The following is a 26,147-nucleotide window of genomic DNA, read 5'->3' on the forward strand; positions in this document are numbered from 1 at the left end:
TGCTAAGTATTTTTTTTTTAGTCAAACTGCAATGTTGGTAGTCCATTCCTCAACTGGATTCAGTATTAAGTATATCATCCTAGACAATGATACATTTTCTGGTTTGTGACAGCATTCACACAGTGGAAATTCCCACACATTTGCTAGATTTAACACAAATATTGATAATCTTTATACATTTATTGGTTTGATTATACAGTATCAGTTCATAAATTATTTCCACCACTGAATTACATACATGGAGTAGCTATATAGTTCTCAGTTATCAGAAATGCTTCTTTTATTACTAATAATGTCTGTCTTCAAGGTATGTAAAAGCCTGTTTAAATTAATCCTGGGATACTACTACGCTCTCATTAGGGAATGGATATTATCAGAAATCTGCATATATGCAAACAGAAATGAATTCAAAGATAAAAATACTTTACCCACATAAGATCTGCACTAAATCTAAGAATTCATTTGATGTAGCACATAGGGTGAAACTGATACTTCCAAAAGTTTGCATAGATTCCTTGCTTTTCTCAACTAGCAAAATTATCCCGTTTTCCTCATACAGAAACACAACTTATTTCTAACACTGGGAAAGTACTCTGCGCTAGACTTAATCAGTCCGTTTTGCAACCAGCACTCAATAAGAAAACTCGTGAAGGAAGGATGAGGTACAAGTTAGGCTAGGCACAGTGGAATTTAACAAACAGATCAGGCCTTTATTACCAGCAAGCTCCATTATGGATTTGTGAGCTTTGTAAGCCAAGCTCCCCCAAGTATAATTAAAATTTTATTTATGTGTTTGTGACTGTTAACTTCATGTTGCCTCTGCTTGTCCCCCCGCTACCCACACACCCCAATGCGAAATGGCATGCAGAGTTTACAGCTGCAGAGTGCACAATGTAAAATTTATATCTAGACTAAAATATAAGAAAATGTTGGAAAAAATAATAAAGAAAACGTTGCCTATATTTTCAGTCAGCCTGTGCACACAACTAAGACAAGCTGTAAGATTGAAAAAGAGGTATATTGTAGTTAAAAGGGCAAAACATATTAAAATGGCATATTTTTCACTAGCAAGAATACTATTTATTACATGTTTATACTGTGAACCAGAAAAAGATTCAGTAACTGAGAAAGATGTAGCTTTTCTATATACACTTTGTGCTTCTTTTGAAATCTATTATTAATACAAATATAGCAGGAACTGGTTTGCACCTTCAAACAAAGCTGTGTTGAAAAAAATCCATTTCTGTAAAAAAGCAAGCATCTATACATAACTTCCACCATTTTTATTGTTCGCATTAACCCTTCCTGCGCTCTGTGAGGTAACCTTAATATACCCAACACTTTTTCAGAAAACCTTAATCTAAGTAACCGTAGGGGGAATCTCTTCTCCCCTTGAAAAACTGCAAATAAAGATGTCAGCTATTGAGTATATTTGTGGCGTCTCCAGCAGCTGCTGTTAAATACCAGCTGGTCTAGCTGATTAAAATTACCTCCGAGTTGGTATTATAAAGATGCCTGGGCAGCATTGCTGTATTAATGGATTATTGAGTGAGCGATGAAAACCTTGGCCAGCTGATGCGTTTTATTACAGATAGGCTTTATGATGTGTAATCACTGCAATTTTTACAACTGGAGAAAATGGGGGGGGGGGGCAACGAAAAAAACTCACAGAAACCACTTTGACTGAGTATTTTTGCTATTCTGCTACCTAGCCGTCGGATCATTATTTCCTCTTTGAAAACTAAATCTGTATATTTGTGAAATTAGCACACATGAATGAATTCAGGGAAAAGGAATCCCGTACATCATTCCTGATGTACATGAGAAAGACCGAGACTAACTTAACTGTGCGTGGATTTCAATCTTGCATTACCAGAGTCCAACTGGCTGCTTTTCAGTCACGTGATAACTGAATTCCCTTGTATTATTCACGAGGTGGGATACACACAAATACACCCCATATTCAACAAAGTAGGCTGTATTTTTAGAGCCAATATATATAGCTTCTTCTCTCTCTGTCCTTCCCATAATTATCCCATGGTTTGTTTGTGATGATAATCATGCACTAGGAAAAAGAAAACCTGTTGACCTTTGCAGTGTATGAACATGAGTGTTAAATGGTGTAGTAAAATGTAGTTTACCCTGGGCACAGTGTGTTAGCCAAGAGCCCGTGAGAAAAATCAGTCTTACAAATGTCAGCTTGCTCTGAATAGCTACAAGAGACATACATAGCTCTTGATCCAAAAGAGTTGCTGATGTACATGGAAGGGAACCATGCATGTAGACAGGGATTTCTTGACTGGTTTTGCCAATTTGGAATGTTGGAGGAAACTGATCTTTGCACATTCCTACACAAAATGACCTGATCTACACCTGTCAAATGAATGCAAGTTTTGGAACACAGCCATTTGCAGGATTTCACACTTTCCCAACTGTTGCCACATAATTCTCAGCAGTTTGAAATGTACCAAAATGCACATATTTTGAGAGAAAACATACATTAAAATATTTAAAAATTAGGTATTAACATTCTCTCTCTCTCTCTCTCTATATATATGAGATTTTTTGCTAAAATTGCAGATTAATATGAAAACAGAACAGAATTATGAATAAAAACACGCAGAAGTGACATGGACTTGAAACAGGAATTTGGCCACTCTTGCTGCCAATAATGCAAGTTACTTAAAAATATAATCAGTGGTAATTCTACAGACTTTTTATTTCCCTAAAAAAGAAAAGCAGCAGAATTGAATGTACAAGAATACACTGTATATAGAATGAACAGAGACTTTTTGGCATTTGAGTAATCTGTTCTGATACCTACGTATAATTAAGCCTACTAGTTTAAATAATCATTTCTAGCAGTATAGCCTTTACAGATAGTGAAACAGAAACAAAAGCAAATAGGGTGGGAACACAGTATTTTCAGTGGTAAACCATTTTGTACATGGTGCAACTCAGCTGCACCTTTTGCTCACTGTACAACAGAACAAGGTTCTGGAAACTACCTGTAAAGTACTTAGTGCTTTTTTAAATAAACAAAAAGCTTTAGTTGTGAATACAAATGTGGGTTTGTATTATACAGGGGGCCTGAAATGTTTAGGTAACCTCTGCTTAAAGGACTGGCATTTATGCTTACTATGCAGTTGCGCAATTAATTATTCCAAAACAGTATTTGCTAAATGAGCCTATATGAAAAGTCAACATGCTTTGTATTTCTCTGCTAGGAAGCTTGCTCACACATTAGAGGAAAGCCATGTCACAGATGCTAGTTGACATTAATTTCATATTCTTTGACATGGGCAACTCGTATCATCTTATGAATGACAAACTGTCAATGGGTGGGGAGGATTGCTCATTATAGTGCAGTCTTAACTACCTTTTTACAGGCTATGAAGAAACACACCTGCCAGTTTGCCTTAGTGTCTTCCTGGGGCATGAGAATAGTGTTTTTACAGCAGCAGTTAGTGCATTATAACCAAGTGAAATAATCTTGACGTGTCATCGATTTTCTAGCTAATGTAAATATTAACTGATAATGCCACATACCCAAAAAGCTACCACCCACATTTGGTACACCAAAACATCTAGGAAGACCTTCCTTGGCTTCCAGGCTCGGACACCAGCTTAAGCTTCAGGACCAGTACATCGCAGAATACTTTATAGATTGCTCATGTGTGCTGCACATATCCAGCAGTGCTCCTGGGGTGCTGCACATTCTGCCTCTGGGCTCTTTCAGCAAGTCTCCATGCCTAGCATACTTCTTTGTAGCATTCCGCTCTACTTCATGTTCCATCAAAGCCTCTGGTGGAACAGTTTCCATAAATCCTTCTATACACAACTTCCGGCCTTCTTAGCCCTGACTGTTTGGTTCCCATATAGCTCAGTTGGTAGAGCTTCTCAAGGTTGTGGGTGTTGGACTAAATGACCCTCATAATCCCTTCCAACTCTGCAATTCTATGATATCCATTTGAAAGCTCTACTCTGTTTTTTACATTGATGTTTCATTCATTTTCTTGTAGTAAGAGCTTCATGCTGAGCTTGCCTATTAGCAGTGCTCATGGCTTTGAACAAGAGCAGAAACCAAGTTGGGTCTGATGGTCCTCTGTAACATATCTAATGTGTTTACACATATTATACATACGTTGTATAAAGCATACCATGCTATCACTGAGAAGAAAAGGGCAGAGATTTGAACCATTACATTCAGAGACGACAAAGAATCTAAAAGCCCGTGTTAGCATCAAAAGGACTGGCAATGTCATAAATACCTATGCTATATTTTATAGTGCATTAAATGCATGGTTTTAAAACAACATTCAGTAACAATTTACAATTAAAACGTATTGGAAAACTGGGAATACTGCCATTTGTTTTTGTTTCTTCTGATGTGGATAGCCCCCGTTCCTCAAACTGTATGGCTGTTACCTAGGAAACTGCCTGGAAGCAATATAATTGGATGGATTTTCAAAGTGATTGTCAGAATTGTGGGCAGAGTTTCAGGTGGAAGATCCATGGTGCTATCATGGCCTAAGTTCAAATTTGTCCTGTAAAAAATTACAATATCAAAAACTCTTTCTAAGCAGCTCAGATGAGAGATTCTGCAATCATCATCTGAAAAAAATACTAAGCAGGCACAAATGTGTATTTATGTACTGTAGTAGAAGGTTACTAAAAGATCCAATAAGAAAAGGAAAAAAAAACCCACTGCCTTGCAGATGTGTATAAAATGAACCATTTGCGGTTAAAAGGAAGTGCCAAATTAATTGCATGCAACCCATTTGTTACTTTACCATTTCATTTGCCTTGATACCAAAATATTTAATTTTGTATTATTTTCTCTCTCAAGTTGCTTTCCATTTTTCATACTTTTTTTTAAAAAAATGGTGGTGCTTGCATATTTAGAGCCACAACAAGATCATATAATTTCATTTGTATTTCTATAGGGCATAATCTAGAAATTATATAGGATCTCATCTCTTGTAGCAATGTGTAAACAAAGCAAGAGCCAGCTAAAAGGAAAGAAAGAACAAGAAAAATCTGCCATGAACCTGCATCTAAAAAGGTATAATTTGGCTATGTCAAAGTGTTTTCTGATCAATATATCTCCTCTTCAATAACACTGCTTACTTTTATTTTTAGAACCTGAAGTAAAAAACAAAACAAAACAAGAACAATCAAATCAGATTTCAAGGCTACCATAAGTTTGCCAGCAAATATATGTGCCTATAAGTTACTTTTAAACAAATCAGTAAGTTGTGATTTCCAAAGAGGAGTTTCCCCTCTTCATTGCTTTATTAGCATCCAGCAAGGGGTATCTCTGATTCACTATTTCATGGCCATCCAAAGCTGAGATGATACTTGGGCCACCAAGGCAACCATTATCTTCGTGAAAAGAGTAGGGAGAGGAGGCCCATCTGAAGGAGACAGTTTTGTATTGGAAATGGTGGGGTCCTATGGCAAAGTGGAGGTATTTGTGGCAGCTTGGGTAGAAAAGAATGAGGAGGTATGCATCCTGTAGGTTGATGGATATAAGTCTTTGATGTGGAGGGATTTCTTGGCTGAATAAAGGGAATTCGTCTTGAATCCTTTTTTGAAGACCACCTGTTAATTGAGTTATTTGATATCCAGGACCAGAAGTGTTGGTCCTTGTTTGGCATGATGAAGAATATAGAGTGGATGTCAAAGCAGAACTCTACTGGAAGTACCTGTTCTATGGCTCCCATGTTGAGAAGGTATCATATGAAATCCCACGCAATGCAATGTTGTCTGGGGCAAGTGACACTGGTGATGATCCTGTAGCCCTGTGATATAATGTTGAGAAATCAGTGGTCTGCAGTTGTATCTTGCCAGGCATTGATGAATGTCTGGAGCCTACCCACACCTGTCTGATACTCATGTCATTGTTTCCATTTACTGGTGTACCGGGTGGGTGGGGTTTGGAGGACCCAAACTTGTTTCCCTGACATCATCTGGGGAAGTGGCGGTGCTTGTTCCAGGATGGCTTGGATTTGTAGTTGTGGTGCTTGCCGTCTAAGTGGTAGTTCCAAAAGAACTAATTCGCCTGGTAAGATGTATAACATGTAGAGTAGCACTTCACATCTTGTTGAGTGACCAGGACCTTCATCTACAGAGGTGCTCCAGGGTCTTTTCACCAAACAGTTTCCACCTACAAAGGGTGCTGTGGAGAAACTGATCTTGTATGTTTTGTCTACTTCCCAGAGTTTCAGTCACTGCGACCTGCAAGTTACCACACCTGCTGCCATTGAGCACACTGTGAACTGGGTGAAGTCCTAGGTGGCTTCTGCCACAAATGCCGCTGACCTGGATATTTTGAGTAGTGTCTTGTAGACACAGTTGGGATCCTGATTCGGTTTTGCAATGTGGTCTTCAAGAGGTCAATGGTCTCAATATCCAGGATTTGATAATTGTTGGTTAGTTGGACCAACTTTTTGTATTGTGTGGAAGTATCCCATCCTATTTTAGTGATTCTCTTGAATAGCCTGGCGCTGGCACAAATTTAGAAGAAGGTCTCTCAGGAAATTTAGAAGAAGGTCTCTCTGTCTCTCAGGAAACACCACTGCCCCCTTGGAAGGAGCGGGGGTAGGTTCAGATGACTTAGCATTAAGGTCTAGTGCTGCTCCTGAGAGACAGAGGTGTGGCATATTATGAGCGTCTTGAAATAAGCAAAAAGATAGCTGTTTGTCCACCACAGAACTACCATTCCATTCCCTTTCTTCCACATCCTGAAAGGCAAAGAGGTCAGACCCTATGGAGGATATTGCCCAAGAGCTGTCAGGTTCCCCAGTATTGATAGATTGTAATGTGATCACTGCAGATGACGGCAGTCACGAAATTAAAAGATGCCTGCTTCTTGGGAGAAAAGCAATGACAAACCTAGACAGCATCTTAAAAAGCAGAGACATCACCTTGCTGAGAATGGTCCATATAGTTAAAACTATGGTTTTCCCAGTAGTGATGTATGGAAGTGAGAGCTGGACCATAAAGAAGGCTGATCGCCAAAGAATTGATGCTTTTGAATTATAGTGCTGGAGGAGACTCTTGAGAGTTCTACGGACTGCAAGAAGATCAAACCTATCCATTCTGAAGGAAATCAGCCCTGAGTGCTCACTGGAAGGACAGATCCTGAAGCTGAGGCTCCAATACTTTGGCCACCTCATGAGAAGAGAAGACTCCCTGGAAAAGACCCTGATGTTGGGAAAGATTGAGGGCACAAGAAGAAGGGGACAACAGAGGACAAGATGGTTGGACAGTGTTTTCAAAGCTACAAACATGAGTTTGACCAAACTGCGAGAGGCAGTGGAAGACAGGAGTGCCTGGCGTGCTCTGGTCCATGGGGTCATGAAAAGTCGGACACGACTAAACAACAATGTGAAAGGATTAGGCAGGGACGACGACAGGATCTTGTTCTAGGCTGAAGCATGCAGCAAGGATTAGGCAAGGAAGGCAGCGGTGGATCTGCCTACTTCCAATAATATGCAGCCAAGCAGGGCTTGTGTATGTCCTTTGTGAGTTGGAAGCCCACTGGTGTTGTGTCAGGAATGGGTGTGGTAAAGTCCTGGGTCCCTGTTTGTGGAGACAATGGAGAGGAAGCTGGAGTATCTTCAAAGCCCATAATTTGTCCTCCTCAGAGGGTAGCAGAGTGGGTGGGCTGTAGTTGAGCTGGGTCTACAATGCACAAGTGATTTTTTTTTTCCATATTTGATGTGCCAACCCTTCAATCACTTGCTGGTTGAGGTTGTTTCGCAGCTGGCCTTGCAATGCCGAAACAAACATCCTGTTTGACAACTGGAATATGGATTTTATTGGCCATCCAGGCTGAACCCACAGGGTATTGGAAGAGATGTCATGCCTGAGTCAGTCACTGCACTCTGTCAGGTAGGAGGGAGAGGCGGCTATGACCTTACCAGTTCTCCAAGGAGGTGAGCTCTCCTGGCCTCGTCCTGCTGCTAGGCTGCTTTGTCTTTTTGGTGGCCTTGTGGACTGCTGTGGAGTCAGTGTCACTGGTAGAGGCTGGTCTGAAACATCTTTGTTTGATAAGCGGCTGGAGGGGTGACTGTGTTGGAATGTCCATACGCAACCTTCAAGAGGAAGCGGTGGGTCCCTAGGTCTCAGCTGGGCCTGCTTCAGTGTGTTGTACCTGCCTAGCTCACAATCTACATTTGCCATGTGACCAGGATAACAGAGCCATGAGGATGTGGAGAGGCCACAGCAACAGTCTTCTTCTCTGATTGGGCCGAAATCCCAACACTCTGGGGTCAAGGTGCATGTCCAGGAGCAAATCAGTCAGGCTACAAAGGTGCCATGGCAGAAACCCCCTGAGAATGATTTTTGGGGTCTTTTTTCTTGTTTGAGGAGGAGAAAAGGAATTAGGAAAGGATGTGGTTAAGACAGAAAAGGGTGGGAGGTAGTCTGTCTCTTTAGAGAAGGGAAGACTATATGGAAAGAAGAGTACAAAAACAATAGGTACAGGAGAAAAGTAAAAAATATATAGTTTAAAGGAGAAGCTGAATAAACAATCCTAAAGATGAAGAAAAGTGTGGTAACAAAGAGCGATGTGACTGGATCATTGGAAGGCAAGAGCAAAAACTGAATGGGAGCCGCCTACTTCCCAGGAAGTTCTCCTGCCTTCATCCACCAGGTGGAGCCAAACCCCCTATGATGTCAATGGGAAAACTTTATTAAATGTATAAGGATGAGCCCAGGAAACACTTCTATGAAATGGCTGCATTGGCTTCATGGTGCAATTCTGTACATGCCTATGCAGTAGTAAGCTGCACTGAATTCAGTGGGGCTTACTTACTTGAGAGAAAGAGTGTAGAAGAGTGTGGAATTGACTTAATCTGCCAGTATAGGCTATACATCAAGGATTTCATATAATTCTTCAAGATTTTTTTCCCCAGCTGGCATCTACTCTGCTTTCATAGAAAGCAATATCATTGCAGGTAAAATTCAAAACATTTGAAAATTAAGGGAGAAGATAACTAGTAAATATCAGCTCACAAACAAATACTCACATCAACTTGTGTTTTTAAAGTAGCTTTAGAGCCATCATTTTTGTGTTTAATGCATGGGTTGTACACATTATATAGTAAGAATCTTTACCACTGGGAGCAATAACAGTAATTTTAACAAATTATGCCTTTTCATTACAATATGGTATATTAACTGTTTGTATTAAGTAAGTTTCTCTGCATCTTTCAATCAATCAGTTATACTGATGGGCCTGCCTGTATTTCCATAGTAACGTCTCAAGCTCATGTAAGTAAATATTTTCGTACATACTGTTAAATTATTAGCACATTGTATGCATCAAAGCTGAAAGATAATACAGAGTTAAGTTTTGCAAAGTTTATTTATTGATCTGTAAGAACAATCCCAGTTAAATTACCATAAACCTCAACATCACAACAACTGCTAATCCAGCTAATAGGAATTAAGGGACATAGAAGATACATAATAAGCATCTGGGGGATATAGAATTTATCCCATGAGTGCAGTAAAGGAATCATAATTTAAGAGTGCTGAAGCCCTTGTGCATCATGAAGGTCCTTCCTCACAAGTGACATTAATTGCATAGCCCACAGATGCTTATTATGCATTCTAGATCACTGCAAAGAAAAATATTCATTTAAAATGTAAAGGTTTAATGCTATTTTAAGTATAATGCAACACAGCTGCTTGGTGATGTCACAGGCAAGGCTGAATAACATAATTCTGAAGCACCATTTAGAAGCTCACCACTGGCATAAAAGGTATATAAAAGCACACCTCAAATGTTTAGCAAAGGATGACACACACTTGTTTTTCGCATATGAAAGATGTGACTGCAGGATGTCTCAACAGTGATTGCAGGAGGCCTCACCAGAACATACTGAAGTTTATATTTATAATGACCCTGTACATGAAGCACACTGAATATGCAACATGGTTGTGCAGACCTGAAAAACTGGTCTTATGCCTCCCACTGTCACCTGAATGTGTTGTAAGATATCTTTTTAGAAAAGAACAAGTTATTCTTATTAATAAGCTTCTGGGGGCATATTTTAGCAAAACAAATTAAGCTCTCTAACATATTGTTTCAGCCATACTAATAGAAGTATGTAGCTGGGTTGTCTAGTGAAGATTTCCTGCAGGCAGTAAGCCGGTTCTTTTATGTAGTGAGGGTTGAGGGTCACATCCTGCAGCAGTCTTCATCGACCTAGTGCTCTCTGGATATTTTGGAACACAACTCCTATAAATCCCAGCCACTATGTCAATCGGCCAGGCATGATGGGAGTGGGAGTCCAAAATATCTCAAGTGCCCAGTGTTTGCCCTACATAATGATTTTCTCTTCTTGGTGTGATCCCGCAGGTCAGTGAAACACACTTACACACGTCACTACATAACCATGGCAATAACAAATGTCAGAAGGCGGTGCCAGTGTTGGGATGGTTGTGCTAAGCCTCTTCAGAGTTTTTGGCATATCTGCATCTGATTCCCATAGATACAGATCCTTCCCATACACAGTCTTTGTTGGGATAATTTTTTGATGCCGATAATCCTCTCCCTGCCACTCATGATCATAGCTCAACTGTGCAGTTTGTAAGTTTAGGATAACTGAGTAGTGTTGGGCTGGTATTTTCAACCAACAACAGCCACACACACACACACACACACACACACACAGCCAACATGAGTCATTAGTAAGCACAGTTAGCACGTGCTGGCTGTCAATTAGTGTGGAAACATCCCTAATTACCCCCAAACTGATCCAAACTAATTTGCAGGCAAAAGCTGTGTACCCTTAGAGATGGTTTTAAGTTTGTCAACACTTGGGAAACACAACTTACATTCCATACAATATACTTCCATCAGGTTATCCCTTCCCTCAGTTGCAAACACAATTCTGTATTGTTCTGCTCCTTGAATGTGGTGGCAGATACTCTTAAGCGGTACTGAGATTCCTAGTCGGTGCAGTATTGGTCTTAAGAAAGTTTTTCTCTAGCGCAGAACAGATACTGAAGGTTTAAATACTTTAGCTCTCAGTTTGACTAAAGCAGGCTCCTCATTAAAGTTTCTATCCTGACAGATGTGGAAAAGGGAAACTCGCCCCCCCCCGCAAGATTAATGAAAACCATTGTGTGACTCACCCATTCTAAATGGTAGCACAATTTACGATACTGCTTTCACAGAGCAGGATTCCCCCCCCCCATTACATATGCTCTTTGTTTACACTGACGTGTGATTATTCAAACCCAACAATACATGCTGCAAAAAAATGAACTGACGACAATCGTACAGATCTCCATTCCTAGTTCTATAAAAGGACTGGAATATATTTCTTAGTCTATAAATGTTAAAAATTATTATCATAATAATTTACTGTATAAAAGCAAATTTAAATAAGATTAAACATATTTACATAATATCAATGCTTTAGTAACACACATTTTTAATATGCAATTCAGATTTAAAACAGAGTTACTGTTTTGAAAAGCTTACTCTTAAATTACAAATTTGCAGCTTTTCTCCTAGGAGATTTACTGGTCCTAATATGTTCAGGAGAGATTTTCTTGACTATCTTAACTTTATAAAGTGATTGTGGATGCAAATCTACATCCTGTGGACGATAATGGTGAAACTCTTAAGTGATTTCTAGGGTAAGATCCCCCCCAATGTGATCCTTTCCATTTATGGGATTGTAAAGAGAAATGTGTGAACTGGAATGAACACTAAACAACATACAGTACCCAGTAGTCATTTCCAAGAAAATGCCTGAAAACGTGCATTCTTTCTCCTCCCATGTGAACAGACTAGATCACATTGAAGTTTATCCACACAATCTCATACATGGAGGGGGGAAAACAAATAACCAGTCTGCACATACAAATCTTCACTTTATTATCTTTAAGTCTAAACCTGAAGGGCTGTAGTGATCCTATTTCCAGGGTGCTAAATGAAATGCCACATAATTATCCCAACAACTCTTTCATTTTATTTCATTTATATTTGCACAAGCCGAAATAGTGTCAACCCTGTATTACACATATAACTGTTTTCTTCATTCTGCAAAGATCCACCCAACTCATTTATGCTTCTGATTCTTTGTAGGAAAAAAATATTTATCAAAATATCCTTTTTGAATACGGAGGTAGACTGATCTTCATTTTAGGTTGGGTTGGAGGAAAAGAAATGAATGAATGGACCTTGCTTACCTATAACAGCAGTTCTGCTGAGGTACATTTAATTCAGCATCTTGTTTTCCTATAATGACCAACAATATGCAGTTCTTCTAAATACACATGAAAGGATATAAGGCTGCATCCTTATACATTGGTTTGTTGCTCATCTTAGCCCAAAGTAGTCACTTAGATTGAGCTACTTGTTACCCAACATACTGCTTGCTTATCACTAGCTAAGCACAGCTACATTAGGAATCATTTAAAGCAGTCTTAGGATATAGCAAGTATCTATATATGTTGTTAAAATCATTCTGCAGCCACAAGAGTGAAGTTCCTAAAAGTTCTAACTCCTACTATGGTTTGGAAAAAACTGAGGTCAAAACTGTGAATTATCATTTTATAGTATGCTTCCCTAGCATCAACACTGTGTGTGAATGGAAGAGACATTCATTCTAGCAGCCTATGACCAGCTTTCACTCTGTGCACTATGATGCACAAAGCTCCTAAAAGAAAATGTTAATATGCTGGTGGCAAACATCTTCTAAATCACAACAGTCTTCAAAGTGAAAATTAAGTTTCATGTAACTTTGATTCTTCTTCTGCTTCCAAAACAGTACTATCTGATTGTGGCAAACAATTCCATTATAACTGGATTAAAGATACATGTTTAAAGGAAGTTATTGCCTTATTTGCTTTTTTTGTGCAATATAACCCACAAATCTCATGTAACTCCTTTTATGTACATCTGTTTTGTTATTTCTTTTTTCACACTAGCAGTCATATACAGTGGTACCTTGGGTTACAGATGCTTCAGGTTACAGACTCCGCTAACCCAGAAATAGTACCTCGGGTTAAGAACTTTGCTTCAGGATGAGAACAGAAATCGCGCAGCAGGGGCAGCAGGAGGCCCCAGTAGCTAAAGTGATACCTCAGTTTAAGAACAGTTTCAGGTTAAGATCAGACCTCCAGAACGAATTAAGTTCTTAACCCGAGGTACCACTGTAACATCATTCCTGGGTAGCTTAGTAGAAGGATCCATTCTTGTGGCGATCAGTACTGTGAGATTACTATGCTACCTTGTGCAGTCACATCAAAGATAACAATTCAAAGAGTAGGAAAAACAGTCTTCCAAATATCCTGGAATATATTTCTTGAATATTCATAATAAAAACTCACATGGCCAAAGGTCTTCATCTAGTCCAGATTTTCACTTTAATTTCCAGTGCTTAGCAATGTTAAAGTTGGCAGTCTTTTCACCCCCTAGGACATTTTGACAAGAGGTGCTATGAAAGTTTACTTGCCAGGCATCTATTCTGACTATATGTTACTTTCAGCACTTGAGACTGAAGGCACATCACCTGCATCTAGGAGTAACATGACAAATCTGTATTCTATCCTCACAGCTACTCAGTTCTATTCATTAACATCTCAGCATATAATTAAGTGGCAAGAGAATAGAACTCAAATGGATACTTCCCATTTCTCAACCCATCTTTCATCCTACTTATATACCAATCACTTTTGACACCATATGCAGGAAAGCAAATTACTGAACAAAGTCTAAACCCATATTTAAGCTAAAGTGGATCAAGAATATCAATTACATTATCTCTTTTCATCTGACACACACGAGCCCTCCGCTGCACAAAAGGCTAAAGGAAGCATACCTGATAGGATTTAGAATACATACAGATTCTGTGACTAAATTATAACAACCTATAAAGGCAATATAAATATTCTGAGTAATTTGTGGGTTTGCTTGTCTTTACTAACAATTAGTTACGACAGCTAACCGAAACCTCCACATGCAGAGACAGTGTATCTTTGAATGCCAGTTGCTGCGGACAAGATTTGCAAGCTTCCTAGAATGACTGACTAGACACTGCTGGAAACAGAGTACAGTGGTACCTTGGGTTACATACGCTTCAGGTTATATACGCTTCAGGTTACAGACTCCGCTAACCCAGAAATAATACCTCAGGTTAAGAACTTTGCTTCAGGATGAGAACAGAAATAATTCTCTGGCGGCGCGGCGGCAGCAGGAGGCCCCATTAGCTAAAGTGGTGCTTCAGGTTAAGAACAGTCGTTCGTAATGAATTAAGTACTTAACCTGAGGTACCACTGTACAGGCAACTCCCCATTTACGTGCGTTCTGTTTGTGTGAGACCGAGCACACGTGCAGCGCCAGTTTAGTGATCCACTGAGGAGCTTACTTTATACTTCTCATGTGTTTATTCTGCAGCACAGACACAGTGCAACACTTTGGTTTCAAAACACCGCCTTCACTTTTTGAAGTAAATAATAATAATCATTCAAAACATACAATAGCACGGGGAAAAACAGCACAGACTGGTTCACTTAACAGCTCCCTTCAAACTTCTCCTGTAGCTGTGTACAACACCTGCCCTCGTGTTTGTACTACAAGTGCTAGCAACAGTACAAGGCACAAAGTGGCTCGCAATAATTACTTTGCACTATAACTTATTAGATTTAAGGGTCAGAGAAATTAACATTTAAATACCATTTAATCTAGGGCATTAATCATTGTTAGCTCATATAACTGTACAATTACACTGAATATTCAATCTGTCAGCATTTTATAGGATCTAATCCTTTCATTGACTTTTATTTCATCTGGAAGTAAGACATCTATGCATTTTTATAAGCAGATCATTTTATAAACACAAAGGAGCAAAATGGCATGTAAAAAGATGGTTTTACAAATATTGCAGATATGGTAGTTTGGGTACCTGATCTATATGTGCTCCTTTTGATAAATTGAGGCCTTTGACTGAGGCTCTGCTCTGCAAACCCTCAGCATCTTAAAGTACACACATAGGGTTGTGGGAAATGATGTTTTCAGCCATAGCGTCCAGGCTTTTGTACCCTCTTCACAGAGATGTCCACCTGTCTCCTCTCTCCTTACCTTCTGGCACTGTCTAAATATTTTTCGTTTGTTTGCAGACACAACAGCTATTATGCCCTTTGCTTGTTCTACTGGCTTTATCTTCATCTGTTTTTAAAATTGTTTTTATTACATTTCATTGGTTTTTAGGCGCATTTTGGTATTTATTTTTGTTGGCTGCTATGAATGCTTCCGAAGCAGGAAAATGGGATATAATTGTTTTTTAAAAAGGATGAATCGCTGCACTTATGCCAAGCGCAAGGCCCAACTAGCTCTTTCAAGTAAAGTGGGTGGCTAAAGCCAAACTCTTCCTCGCAATTTGACTTTGCATACACAAACATTGGCATGGTGCAGGAGGCTCCGATACTGTGCTAACCTATATTTCCAACCATCCCATCTCACTCTCTTTTGCATTCCCTCACTGTTGATCATGCTCCTTTGCTCACTTGGTAGTTCTGCAAGGATGCCTATGCTTATCTTGATGATAAGCAGGAGAACTCCCATACAGGTGCCAGCCAAAGTAAATGATGTAGAAGTGAAAGGGCTGACGCCACTGATCTCCACAGGCCAGTGTCCCATTTATGTGTATATGCCTTTCTTTAAAGGTAAAGGTAATAGGTAAAGGACCCCTGGATAGTTAAGTCCAGTCAAAGGCTACTATGGGGTTGCAGCGCTCATCTCGCTTTCAGGCTGAGGGAGCTGACATTTGTCCACAGACAGCTTTCCGGGTCATGTGGCCAGCATGACTAAACCGCTTCTGGTGCACGGAGGACCGTGACAAGTGCCAGAGTCCACAGAAACGCTGTTTACCTTCCCGCTGCAGCAGTACCTATTTATCTACTTGCACTGGTGTGCTTTCGAACTGCTAGGTTGGCAGGAGCTGAGCCAGAGCAACGGGCGCTCACCCTGTTGTGGGGATTCGAACTGCTGACCTTTTGATCAGCAATTTACCTAGGATAAGTGTGCTTGGTTGAAGGAAGGCAAACCAACAAATAAACAAACAAACAAACAGCTGTTCTCTCCCTTAACATGTCCTTTGCATAGCACTATTGTTTTCATAATACTATATTTTTATCATACTATATTGTAATAGCAACAAAAGCAGTCTTCAAGCCATATGGAGTTTATAAGGAGACGCACATCTGTCAACATTGTTAATTTAAATCCAGCCTAAATGGATAGAGGCTACACAAGTGATTCATTGAGCTTTATAAGCCCGTAACATAATGAATGGATGGCTTCATTTCACTTTTGCATTCGACCTACTACATTTGTTAACTATTTTTTGGTGATTTGATAGGGAAGGCATAGCAAAACCTTCTCAATGTTAGGAGTCCTGTGTTTTTGTGACAGTACTTGGGACACTAAAGGCATTTGGTCAAATCTAACCTTGAGTGGCAAACACCACAGAAACTCATTAGTATATATTAAGGAAGGAAGGAAAGAGGTGGAGAGGCTTCATTCAGATGAAGCGTGCAGATTGGAGAATGTCTGTCTCACCCTGATATTATAAAAACCATGAAGAACTACAGCCATTTGGGCATATAAGCAATACATTAAAAACACACACACACACACACCTAAATAACCCAAGATTGGTCAATAAGCAACCATTTCCCATACCCATGCTCAGCAAAGACACATAATCAAACACATGTTTCAGCACCATGATTTAGTAAGTTTTTGCAGTTTTTTAAACTGCTTCTTGTTCATGGTTTGATTGGAAGGTACTGTTTTTGATTTATGCTAGCCCCTTTTGGCTCTTAATCTTTGTAAGTCAGTCAGAGACTTTTCTGCAGCAAGCAGTGAATCAATCAATCAAACAAACAAACAAATAAATAAATAGTAACAACGTGGAATTCCAGTTTCCCAGGATGCAATTTTGCAGAGAAAAATCCAGAGGTTATGTATGATCAGAATACAAATCAATAATTTGGTGCATTAGTACAAGTGGACCATTTCTTTTTTTGGGCTGTATTAATCACTTCACATCCAAGACCCTGGAAGCAGTAATTTTGTTCTTGGCACCATTGGTTAAGATACCTATTAGAATAGCAGTCTCAGATCTGGGTGCTACAGTTCAAGAAGCATGGTGAAAGACTAGAAAATTAATATAAACATTTATCCCATATTAAGTCAAGCTGAAGGAATGTTGGCTGTACCCTCAGGAATTATTTGTTAAGGACGGAACTACATTCTTCAAGCATTTTGATGAATGACAGAAAGAGGCTGATGACAACTGTTCACCTCATCTACTAAGGGAAAGCATAAATTTTGTATATTAGGGAAAAACCTATTTCAATCATCAACCATAAATGGCTTTGGGTGTTCTCTGTGAGGTGAGTTAGATTGGATCATCATTGCATTTGAGTCCTTCCCAACTCTTAAGAATTGTTCTGATTCCATATCCTTTCCTGAGATTCACAACTTTATCTTATGTTGCCACTGAATATACAAGCATGAAACAACATCTCACAATATCTCACAATTTCACAATATCTCTTTCCACTTCCAGCCTGTTGGGTAGTAAATAGTTTTCTTTATACCAAATCAAATAATAGTATCTCTCTACACTAACAAAATTAAGGAGACCACTCAACTTAGTACTGGAAATTATTTGTAAAAAAAAAAAAAAGTCTGACAGCACTAGAGACAAAAATAATTACAGTATGCTGATGTTTTATACCCTCTGCAGTTTTCAAATACTAGCACACAGTTATTAGAAAGAGAAAAGACCCAGGTAATTTTTCTCACTGCCAATATAGTGGGAACTGACATATCACTATGATATAAGTCTAACTGTTTTGACAGTACTACTGGTAAATTATTCCACAAGTTAAGATTCCAACTGACATTTTGTTACAGTGGTAGTCTACAGCAGATTCCAAAGGACTGTGCACTAATCTGTACACGAGGCTCTAGTTGGGAAATAATTGTTTTAGTAATCATACTTGATAATATTTCTTCTTTTAATTTTTTTCACATTATGTTATTTATGGTAACTTGCAACCCATAGGCGTAAGTTAGACCACAGATTGCCACTATCTATCTCAATGTCATCTTCCCACATTGATCTGAATGTCTCCTTTACATTCTGCAGTTCTATTTCCCCTACTTCAGCACTGACCTCTTATGTGTATGCCTCCATTTTACTAATGCATTATCAAAAAGTGACGGCAATAATTGTAAACTACTCATCACACTGTGGTATACAATCATGATTTGCAAGACAAGCAAATACCATAGTGTAATAATGCAGACATAGAGGCAAACTACCATATTTTTCGCTCTATAAGATGCACCAGACCACAAGAAGCACCTAGTTTTTGGAGGAGGAAAACAAGAAAAAAAATATTCTGAATCCCAGAAGCCGGAACAGCAAGAGGGATCGCTGCGCAGCGAAAGCAGCGATCCCTCTTGCTGTTCTGGCTTCTGGGATAGCTGCGCAGCCTGCATTCGCTCCATAAGATGCACACACATTTCCCCTTACTTTTTAGGAGAGAAAAAGTGAGTCTTATAGAGCACAAAATACTGTATATTTTGCTATAAGCAAGAAAGGGAGGAGGTCATTGCAGCATGTGAATAGAGGAGAGAGCATATGAGGGCCTGAAATTTGGTCAAGGTTCATTCACGTAACGTGAAAACATGCTTTGGCATTACAGAGGATCCAAGCATTAGTCTTGTGCCAGTTTGTCAGTGGCAGTGTTACACATTTTATATTTTAGCATTTTTAATCTGCCATAAATTGCATCCACTGCAGTACATCTCTATTCATTTTTGTGCTCGCTGAAGCATTATTTGTTTCTTGCCTGTACATAGTTTATGTGAAGTCTGATTAAGGTAGGTTCTAATATTGTTCTTGATGCATCTTATTCAGTGCTGTCTAACCTGGGTTTCCAAAAGAGTGACATTTTGCTCTTGTGCCTTATTCTTAATGAAATGCTCCAAATGCGGAAAAGCTGGTAAATGTCCAGTATTTATAATACAGTATTTTTAAGTTTAAATAATGCAATGAAAGCAATATTTGTGAGAAAAATACATTATTTTATACTAAACAAGATAAACATCACTAGATATTAAGCATTCATAAGGGATGTAATCTATGTTCATTTATATTTTTTAGGGTGCTTTATTTGCAAAATTTGGAATATGAACAGTATCTATTAGTTAATGTAGCCATCTGTAGTCCTTTGCCGGAGGATAGGCAATGAGCAAGGTGAATTTATAAGCTTCAAAAGAACACAGCTGGCTGATGCTAGAATTTCTTTCCTACACACTAAGATGTTTTTTGCTAGGTAATAACAACAGAAGAAGGACATCCTAATGTTTCCTTAAGATGAATAAATCTCCCCCAGTTTTGTAGAGTCTAGTCTATGTTGCCTAATTCAAAACTATACTTTAAAAAGATATGAAAATATCAAGAACTTATTGAACACCTATAGCTACTATAGTCTCCTAATTATGTATTACCACTATCATACTACTAAGAATGTCACTGCCCACAGTTCAAATGTCACTGGTTCCTATAATGAAACAGAAAAGCTGAAGCGTTAACAATTTAGCTTCTTTCCTGCTTTTATTGTAGTGTTTCTGAAGTGGCAGCTAGTAGTTCCTGGATCCGGTAGGGAGGTCAAGGAGGCAGGGCCAATAAGGTCACATGGGTGCAACCAAGGAGGCTACATCAGTGAGGCCAAATTGTTCTGGTTTTCCTCCCATCCTCTCTTGTAAAGTGTAGACATAAAAGCATTGGATAAGTTCGTAGCACCTCCCTAAACTGAAAAATGTCTAGCCTTAAAATGTCTAGCCTTGGGACGAGAAGGGGTCCCTGCTGTCACACTTTCTAGCGTAGGTTAATGTCACAATAACTATACATTACTCAGAAATCCGCTCCACTAAATTCCACATCCACTACATAAAGTACAATAAATGGAAAAAAGACTTACAGTCCATAAATCTGGGGAGCAATCTCTAGCCTGTTCAAATGCATGTAGAGTTCGATATCGTGTTTCTTTAGCAAATGATCTTGAATCTGATTTACTTTCGCTACTATAGCAATTGATGGGCCTAGATCTTGTGGTCTAGCAAACGGAACAGGTGTCATCATTGCATCTTTCTCCTAATGAAAGAACAACAACAAAGTGAAATGTAAAATGAAATATACTATTGGAGCACATTCTAATACAACATCTTAGCAAAGGTCCAGTTTGTATGTAACCTGAAACCACAGTTAAAAATAAACTATGGTTTAATGAGAAAAGGTATGGGGCCCATTTTGCTCCTCTGACATTTCTGTCTTTGATATGCTGGGAGGAAAACCAACCTGAGGCTGGCTTAGCATTGCATTCGAACCAGCACTCATGTTTTTTTCTCCAAATAAACCAGGAGCAGAAGTCAAGGTTTACTTAGCTTACCAATCATACTTTATTTTGGGGAAACAAACCACAAGTGCAAGTTCACACATAGCATAAATCCAGTCTTTGCTCCCCCTCCCCTTCCAGCACAGCAGAGAGAGAAGAGGGGAACAAACTTGTTAAATCATAGTTTATTTTTAATTATTGTTTAATGTGATTGGTAAACCAGACAAATATCCAATTGTTGGAATGCAGCTATTACCAACATATTATCTCCAGCAACTGAGGGGTATTTTTTTCATAGACAAACATTCCAGACCAGAATGTCATTGGTGGGTGGGTGTATAAATTTACTGTATGAAGATTGACATCAAAATACACCAAATACACCAAAACAAGGACCATGAAGTGGGGGGGAAACAAACAAAAGTAACTGCTAAAATTTCTTATTTTGCAATGACAGTTGGGAGGTTCCATAAAATCCAATTACACATTCATCTAATGACTGGAAGAAGATAGGCAGAATTGTACTGTCCACTTCTTATCACTTAACCACAGTTAAAGAGATCCCACAACACTACATTTGCTAAGGGGGCTGAAGGTTTGGGGAGGCTCTCAGACAAGATAGCTGAGGAAAAAACACTTCAAAGATTTTGTTTCAACATGTTTTAGAAATGTTAACTCCTGTCTTATTTCCTATTATACCTCTGTTCTTTAATAATCATATTCTACAAGTTCAAAAAGTACTTGATTTTTATCAGCATGTACCTTTTGACTGTCGTGCTCATAGGTAGAAAACCAGTGTTCTGCTGTTTTCATAAGATGGATGAACATAGCACTAAAGACAAAAGTTTTTTTGATAAGTACTATGATTAATAATAATACAAATATAATAGAAATGTAACAGAAATATGAAATTATCGAAACTTACTAGGCATCATGCTCCAGATATTCAGGGTTCAAAAGAGCTTTCATTTCCTCACTGCTTAGAATAACAAAAACATGTAAAAGTTTATTTCTGGAAGATTTTAAGCTAAGTTATAGAGGAACTGCAAGTAAGTACAACTAGCCTTTGTAATTAAAAAAGTAACTCCACTGAAGACAAATGAAGTCCTTACTCTCTCTAAAGATCAAAAACAAATTAGCTGCCTTGTCTGCACTACAATGAAGTAACCATCTAATTATTCCAAATAACAAATTACTGGGTGCCACAATGTATTATTTGAATATGCTTGATCCAGAATAATTGATCACTCCACAATCTATCACTGTTCGTTGAAAACAAAAAAATATTGTTACTGGTCAAATACACAATTATCAAAGCAGTAATTTATTTTAATAGAATCTATTTTTATCACATTTTAGCAGCAATTAATCAGTGACGACACCTCTTATCCATTTTCTTCTCTGGCTACAGCTCTAGAAGGAAATAAGTGGCGGTAATATGCACAAAACATGGTTACTTTGAAAAACCTTGACACTTTCTTCCTGCATACATTGGCCAGGATCCAAAACGCTATGTGTGGAACACCACATGTGCTGGCGAATGTCCCATCCTACTTCTTGCTGCAGCCCCTAGTGCAAGCTGAAGTGCTTGCATAAGGGGTTGTTTGGACCCTGGCAATGATAAAACACTCTAATGATCCATATGTTATTTCGTGCAACAGCAGTTTGCATATCCTGTGCTGTATATGAAGATCTTCCCCTCTCACTCTGCGGAACAAATGGCTGTTGATATCACGAATGATTCTCTGCTGGGAGGGTAACTTGCTTAGAGGGTTGTTGTTTTTTTACAAGAAAGCATTATATTGATTTTGTTTGTTTGTTAATTTTGTTAAATAAATAAATAAAACAAAACAGGATGCTGGACTAGATGGGCCTTTGGCTTGATCCAGCTGGGCTCTTGTCTCCTTACTACGTAGCCTTTTCCCACCAACAAAATTTCCTACCTTGGGGATAAAGGGGTAAAGGGACCCCTGACCATTAGGTCCAGTCGTGGCCGACTCTGGGGTTGTGGTGCTCATCTCGCTTTATTGGCCGAGGGAGCCGGCGTACAGCTTCCGCGTCAGGTGGCCAGCATGACTAAGCCACTTCTGGCGAACCAGAGCAGCGCACGGAAACGCCGTTTACCTTCCCGCCGGAGTGGTACCTATTTATCTACTTGCGCTTTGACGTGCTTTCAAACTGCTAGGTTGGCAGGAGCTGGTACCGAGCAACGGGAGCTCACCCTGTTGTGGGGATTCGAACCGCCGACCTTCTGATCGGCAAGCCCTAGGGCTCTGTGGTTTAACCCACAGCGCCACCCGCGTCCCTTGGGGATACAGAGGACTAAAAGGCCTCTGGACCAGGTTAACAGACCTCTCTTTAAAGGGTAGTACTTCTCATTAAAGGGTAGTCTTTTACCTGCTGTCATGTCATTGTCGAAACATGGCTTTTGACTATTTACATTACATTGCAAACTGCATGTGGTGCTTGTTGATCCACATACTGTTTGAAATCAATACCCTAATAATTTGTTTTGTATGGAGAAATGCAAGATACCCACCTTGGTTGTGCAGCTTCGCTTGCATGTAGATAAGCTTGGTGGTCACAATGCAGAATAAAGACAATTGGTGCTAGGAGTTCATGCATTCCCTACAGCAAAACAAAAATAAAGACTTTATTTCACATGCCTGGGATTTCTACATCAGCACCAATTAAGCAAGAAAAAGTTACCTTGGCATAAAAATGATGGCTATCTAATAGTTTTATTGTAAATGAAACTAATACTAATTGTTTACTCTCCTATATAGACAGGAACTCTGATTTTTTTTTTAATGGAACAAAAAGTCAGTAGACCACAATTCATTACTCAGTAGTTACATCAATATCTATGTGAATAATTGTTTTACTTAAACATTGGGCAGTTAGGAGCTATCTTATGAAGACACACATAGAGTATAACTGAGAACGGTATCAAAAATTGTTTCCCAAAATTGGAACATCAGTGATTGCTATAAAGTACAGAATTATTTATATACTTTTAGAAAATGGGATTAGAAGAAACCTAAGAGAAATACATTCCAATTCACTCAGCTAAGATGAAAATTCCATATCTGCATAGCTTAAAACTGTGATAATGGATAATGTCACATAAGATGGGGCCCAATTCCTTCTTAACCCCGTTAAGCAGATCAGCTAGGCCGATTGGCTAAATTTGCTCAAAAGAAAATTATTCATTTTATACAGGTTAACCAGCACAGTTTCGCAACTTTGGTTATGAACATCTAAAATGCTTCAGAAGAAATGGCAAGAAATTGGGGTACTTGGTTGATGGTCATTTCTTTAATGTTACAAACAGAAATAATTTCCCTTCCATGTGTATGTTTAAATGTAAATATTAAAATCAGAAGGTACTCTGAAAGGTTGGAAAGAGATAATATAAAACCTGTCATTTTTGAAAAAATGTTTAGAATAAAAAGAGGGGAAAGAGTAAATTTGTATATTGGGTAGGCTGAGCACATCTTTTTATTTTTTCAGTTTTAAATTGTCACTATTTCATAATATTAAATGCACTCTTTTGAAACCTTCTCTAAATTTTGCTCATTCCAGTAACTTGCATACTCAGTCATAAAAATATCTTGAGGTCATATTGGAAAGACTGCTTATGAACAGATATGCTAGGATAAGGCTTCCAAAGGAAAAAGAAATCAAGAATGACTGGGCATCTAGTTCCTATAATACCTTTGAGAATCCAGCATTGTTAATAAAAATAAAAGCTTGGCTCAGCAGAAGCTGGTGGGGCATCGTTCACAACTGAACAGGTCAAACAACTATCAGGTACAATGGAAGACTTAGTTTTGATTAGCTCTATTCAGTCATCCTCTTTCACTATTACTTAGCCACATAGAATTGTAGAGTTGGAAGGGACCTCAAGGGTGAATTGGTCTACCCAACTGCAATGCAGGAATCTCAGCTAGATCATACATGACGGCCATCCAACCTCTGCTTAAAAACCAGCTCTAAAGGAATGTGGGGTTGGGGGACAAAGGAAGGCACCAAGGGCTCCAAAGCAAACACAACTGACTTCCCATGGGCTCCTCCCTTTCAGGGAACCTGAGAAGCACTCCTGGGCATTGCAGGAATAGCCCAGAACTTTCTGTACATGCTCACAGGCATCATTGTACAGCCCCACTGTATCCCAGGGTGGCACAGAGGACGACCTTACCCTGGAGAGAAGGAGGAGGGGTGCAGGGCAGCAGCTCCATGCTATTTGCCAGGCGAGCAGGGAGGAGCAGGAGGCAGAAGTGCCACAACCGTCAGCTCAAAGGAAGCAGGGAGAGAAAAAGAGGGTAGGCGGAGTTGCTAGGAGCATGACAGGCATTGCTAGGGGTGCCCAATGGCTGATGCCTGGACACTTTGTGGCCTCTGCTATTCCTGCTACTGACCACTTCTTGGTCCCTTCCATGGGTTTTTGCTAGGCAGGCAGGGAACTGCCCACAGAATTCAATGGAGAGATGCTTCTCTTGGGAAACCAGCAGCGAGTGGCAGTATGCGGGCGGCAGCAAGCCGTGCCGCCTCTCTGGATCCAGCTGTCTGAGGAGGCAGCTGCTTCACTCCACCTCATTGTTAGGTCGGTGCTTCCATGATCTGACTGTGGTTCAAGCCTCAGTGAACACCAGGACTTCCTGGGGACCAGATGAGGCCCATCCAACCCACTGGAGCCCTCCCCTGGATCATCAGACTCTAGCTCTTCAAGCTTCTGCCACCTGTTGCCCTGATCCAACTGGCCCCTTTAGGATGTCTCCACAGGGCTTATGGCAGTTATATGTGCTCAGTTCATGTGCAGAAAATGCTCCGCTATGGTGCCCGGCATACCTTGCTTAGCCTTACCCTAGTATTCTGCTATAAAGTTTTCAAACGTGGGTCTCCAGCAACAAGTGCCAAGTGCCAAGCGACCTACATCACCAGGGTAGCTCTCAGGAAGAGGGAATTTCTATTTTGTTATCTGCTGCACTACAGAGCCACCCCCAGAATGGGTTTGCCATTCAACCTGAACGTTAAAAAGATACTCTGGAACATGGCAATAGATAAAATAATGTGGGCATCAACCACATTGTGCTAAGGGGTTAAGGTGAAGGCAGAAATGCAAAAAGAGAGAAAGAGACAACGGTGTGGGTGGCAAAACTGCAATTTTAGTTCCTTCTTTGTAACATTTCTGGCATAATAAACATGTTTTGAGAGAGGAGCTTTCAAAGTTATATGTTGCAATGATACACCAGTTAGGTCTACATCTCATGAATTTAAATATGGCATGTAATTTCTTATAATACAATGACCACAATGTATTTTTAAATCAAATCAAAAGCAATTTGATATACAGTGACATTTCTATGTGCAGTACGCTGTGATGTGTGTTTTCCAGAATATTTTGAATCAGAACTTTTTTTTGGGGGGTGGAATCCCATGCAAATTAGGATAATTCACACAGGATGATTTGCATTAGAAGAAATTCAGTTGCATCAGAATTTTTTGTGATGCCCTAGAGTTTAATTTAATTTAACATTTTTATTTTACTTGTATTCAGTAAAGAAAACAAAATATTTGAAACTGACAAGCTTGCCTTATAATGTGTTTGCAGTTGTCACCCATTCATTGTTACTAATGAATGTATGAAAAGGAAAAATTTCCATGGAAGAATATGGCACTGCCGTATCACTGATAGT

General features: G+C 39.3%; 1 protein-coding gene across 11 annotated transcripts in view; it reads right to left on the reverse strand.

The window, feature by feature from the left end:
• TBC1D5 (TBC1 domain family member 5) overlaps positions 1-26,147 on the reverse strand; it is a 289,716-nt gene that overhangs the window by 116,695 nt on the left and 146,874 nt on the right. For 9 of the 11 annotated variants that reach the window (XM_053359280.1, XM_053359270.1, XM_053359272.1 and 6 more), the window contains 4 exons: positions 22,988-23,076; positions 21,374-21,427; positions 21,211-21,280; positions 20,035-20,207 (listed from right to left, as the gene is read on the reverse strand). In XM_053359280.1, coding sequence (XP_053215255.1) covers positions 20,035-20,207; positions 21,211-21,280; positions 21,374-21,427; positions 22,988-23,076 — 386 coding nt within the window. The remainder of the gene's footprint in view (positions 1-20,034; positions 20,208-21,210; positions 21,281-21,373; positions 21,428-22,987; positions 23,077-26,147) is intronic. The other 2 variants (XM_053359277.1, XM_053359275.1) reach the window with 1 other exon arrangement.

The sequence above is a fragment of the Podarcis raffonei genome, chromosome 12, assembly GCF_027172205.1.
Source record: "Podarcis raffonei isolate rPodRaf1 chromosome 12, rPodRaf1.pri, whole genome shotgun sequence".
NCBI lineage: Eukaryota > Metazoa > Chordata > Lepidosauria > Squamata > Lacertidae > Podarcis > Podarcis raffonei.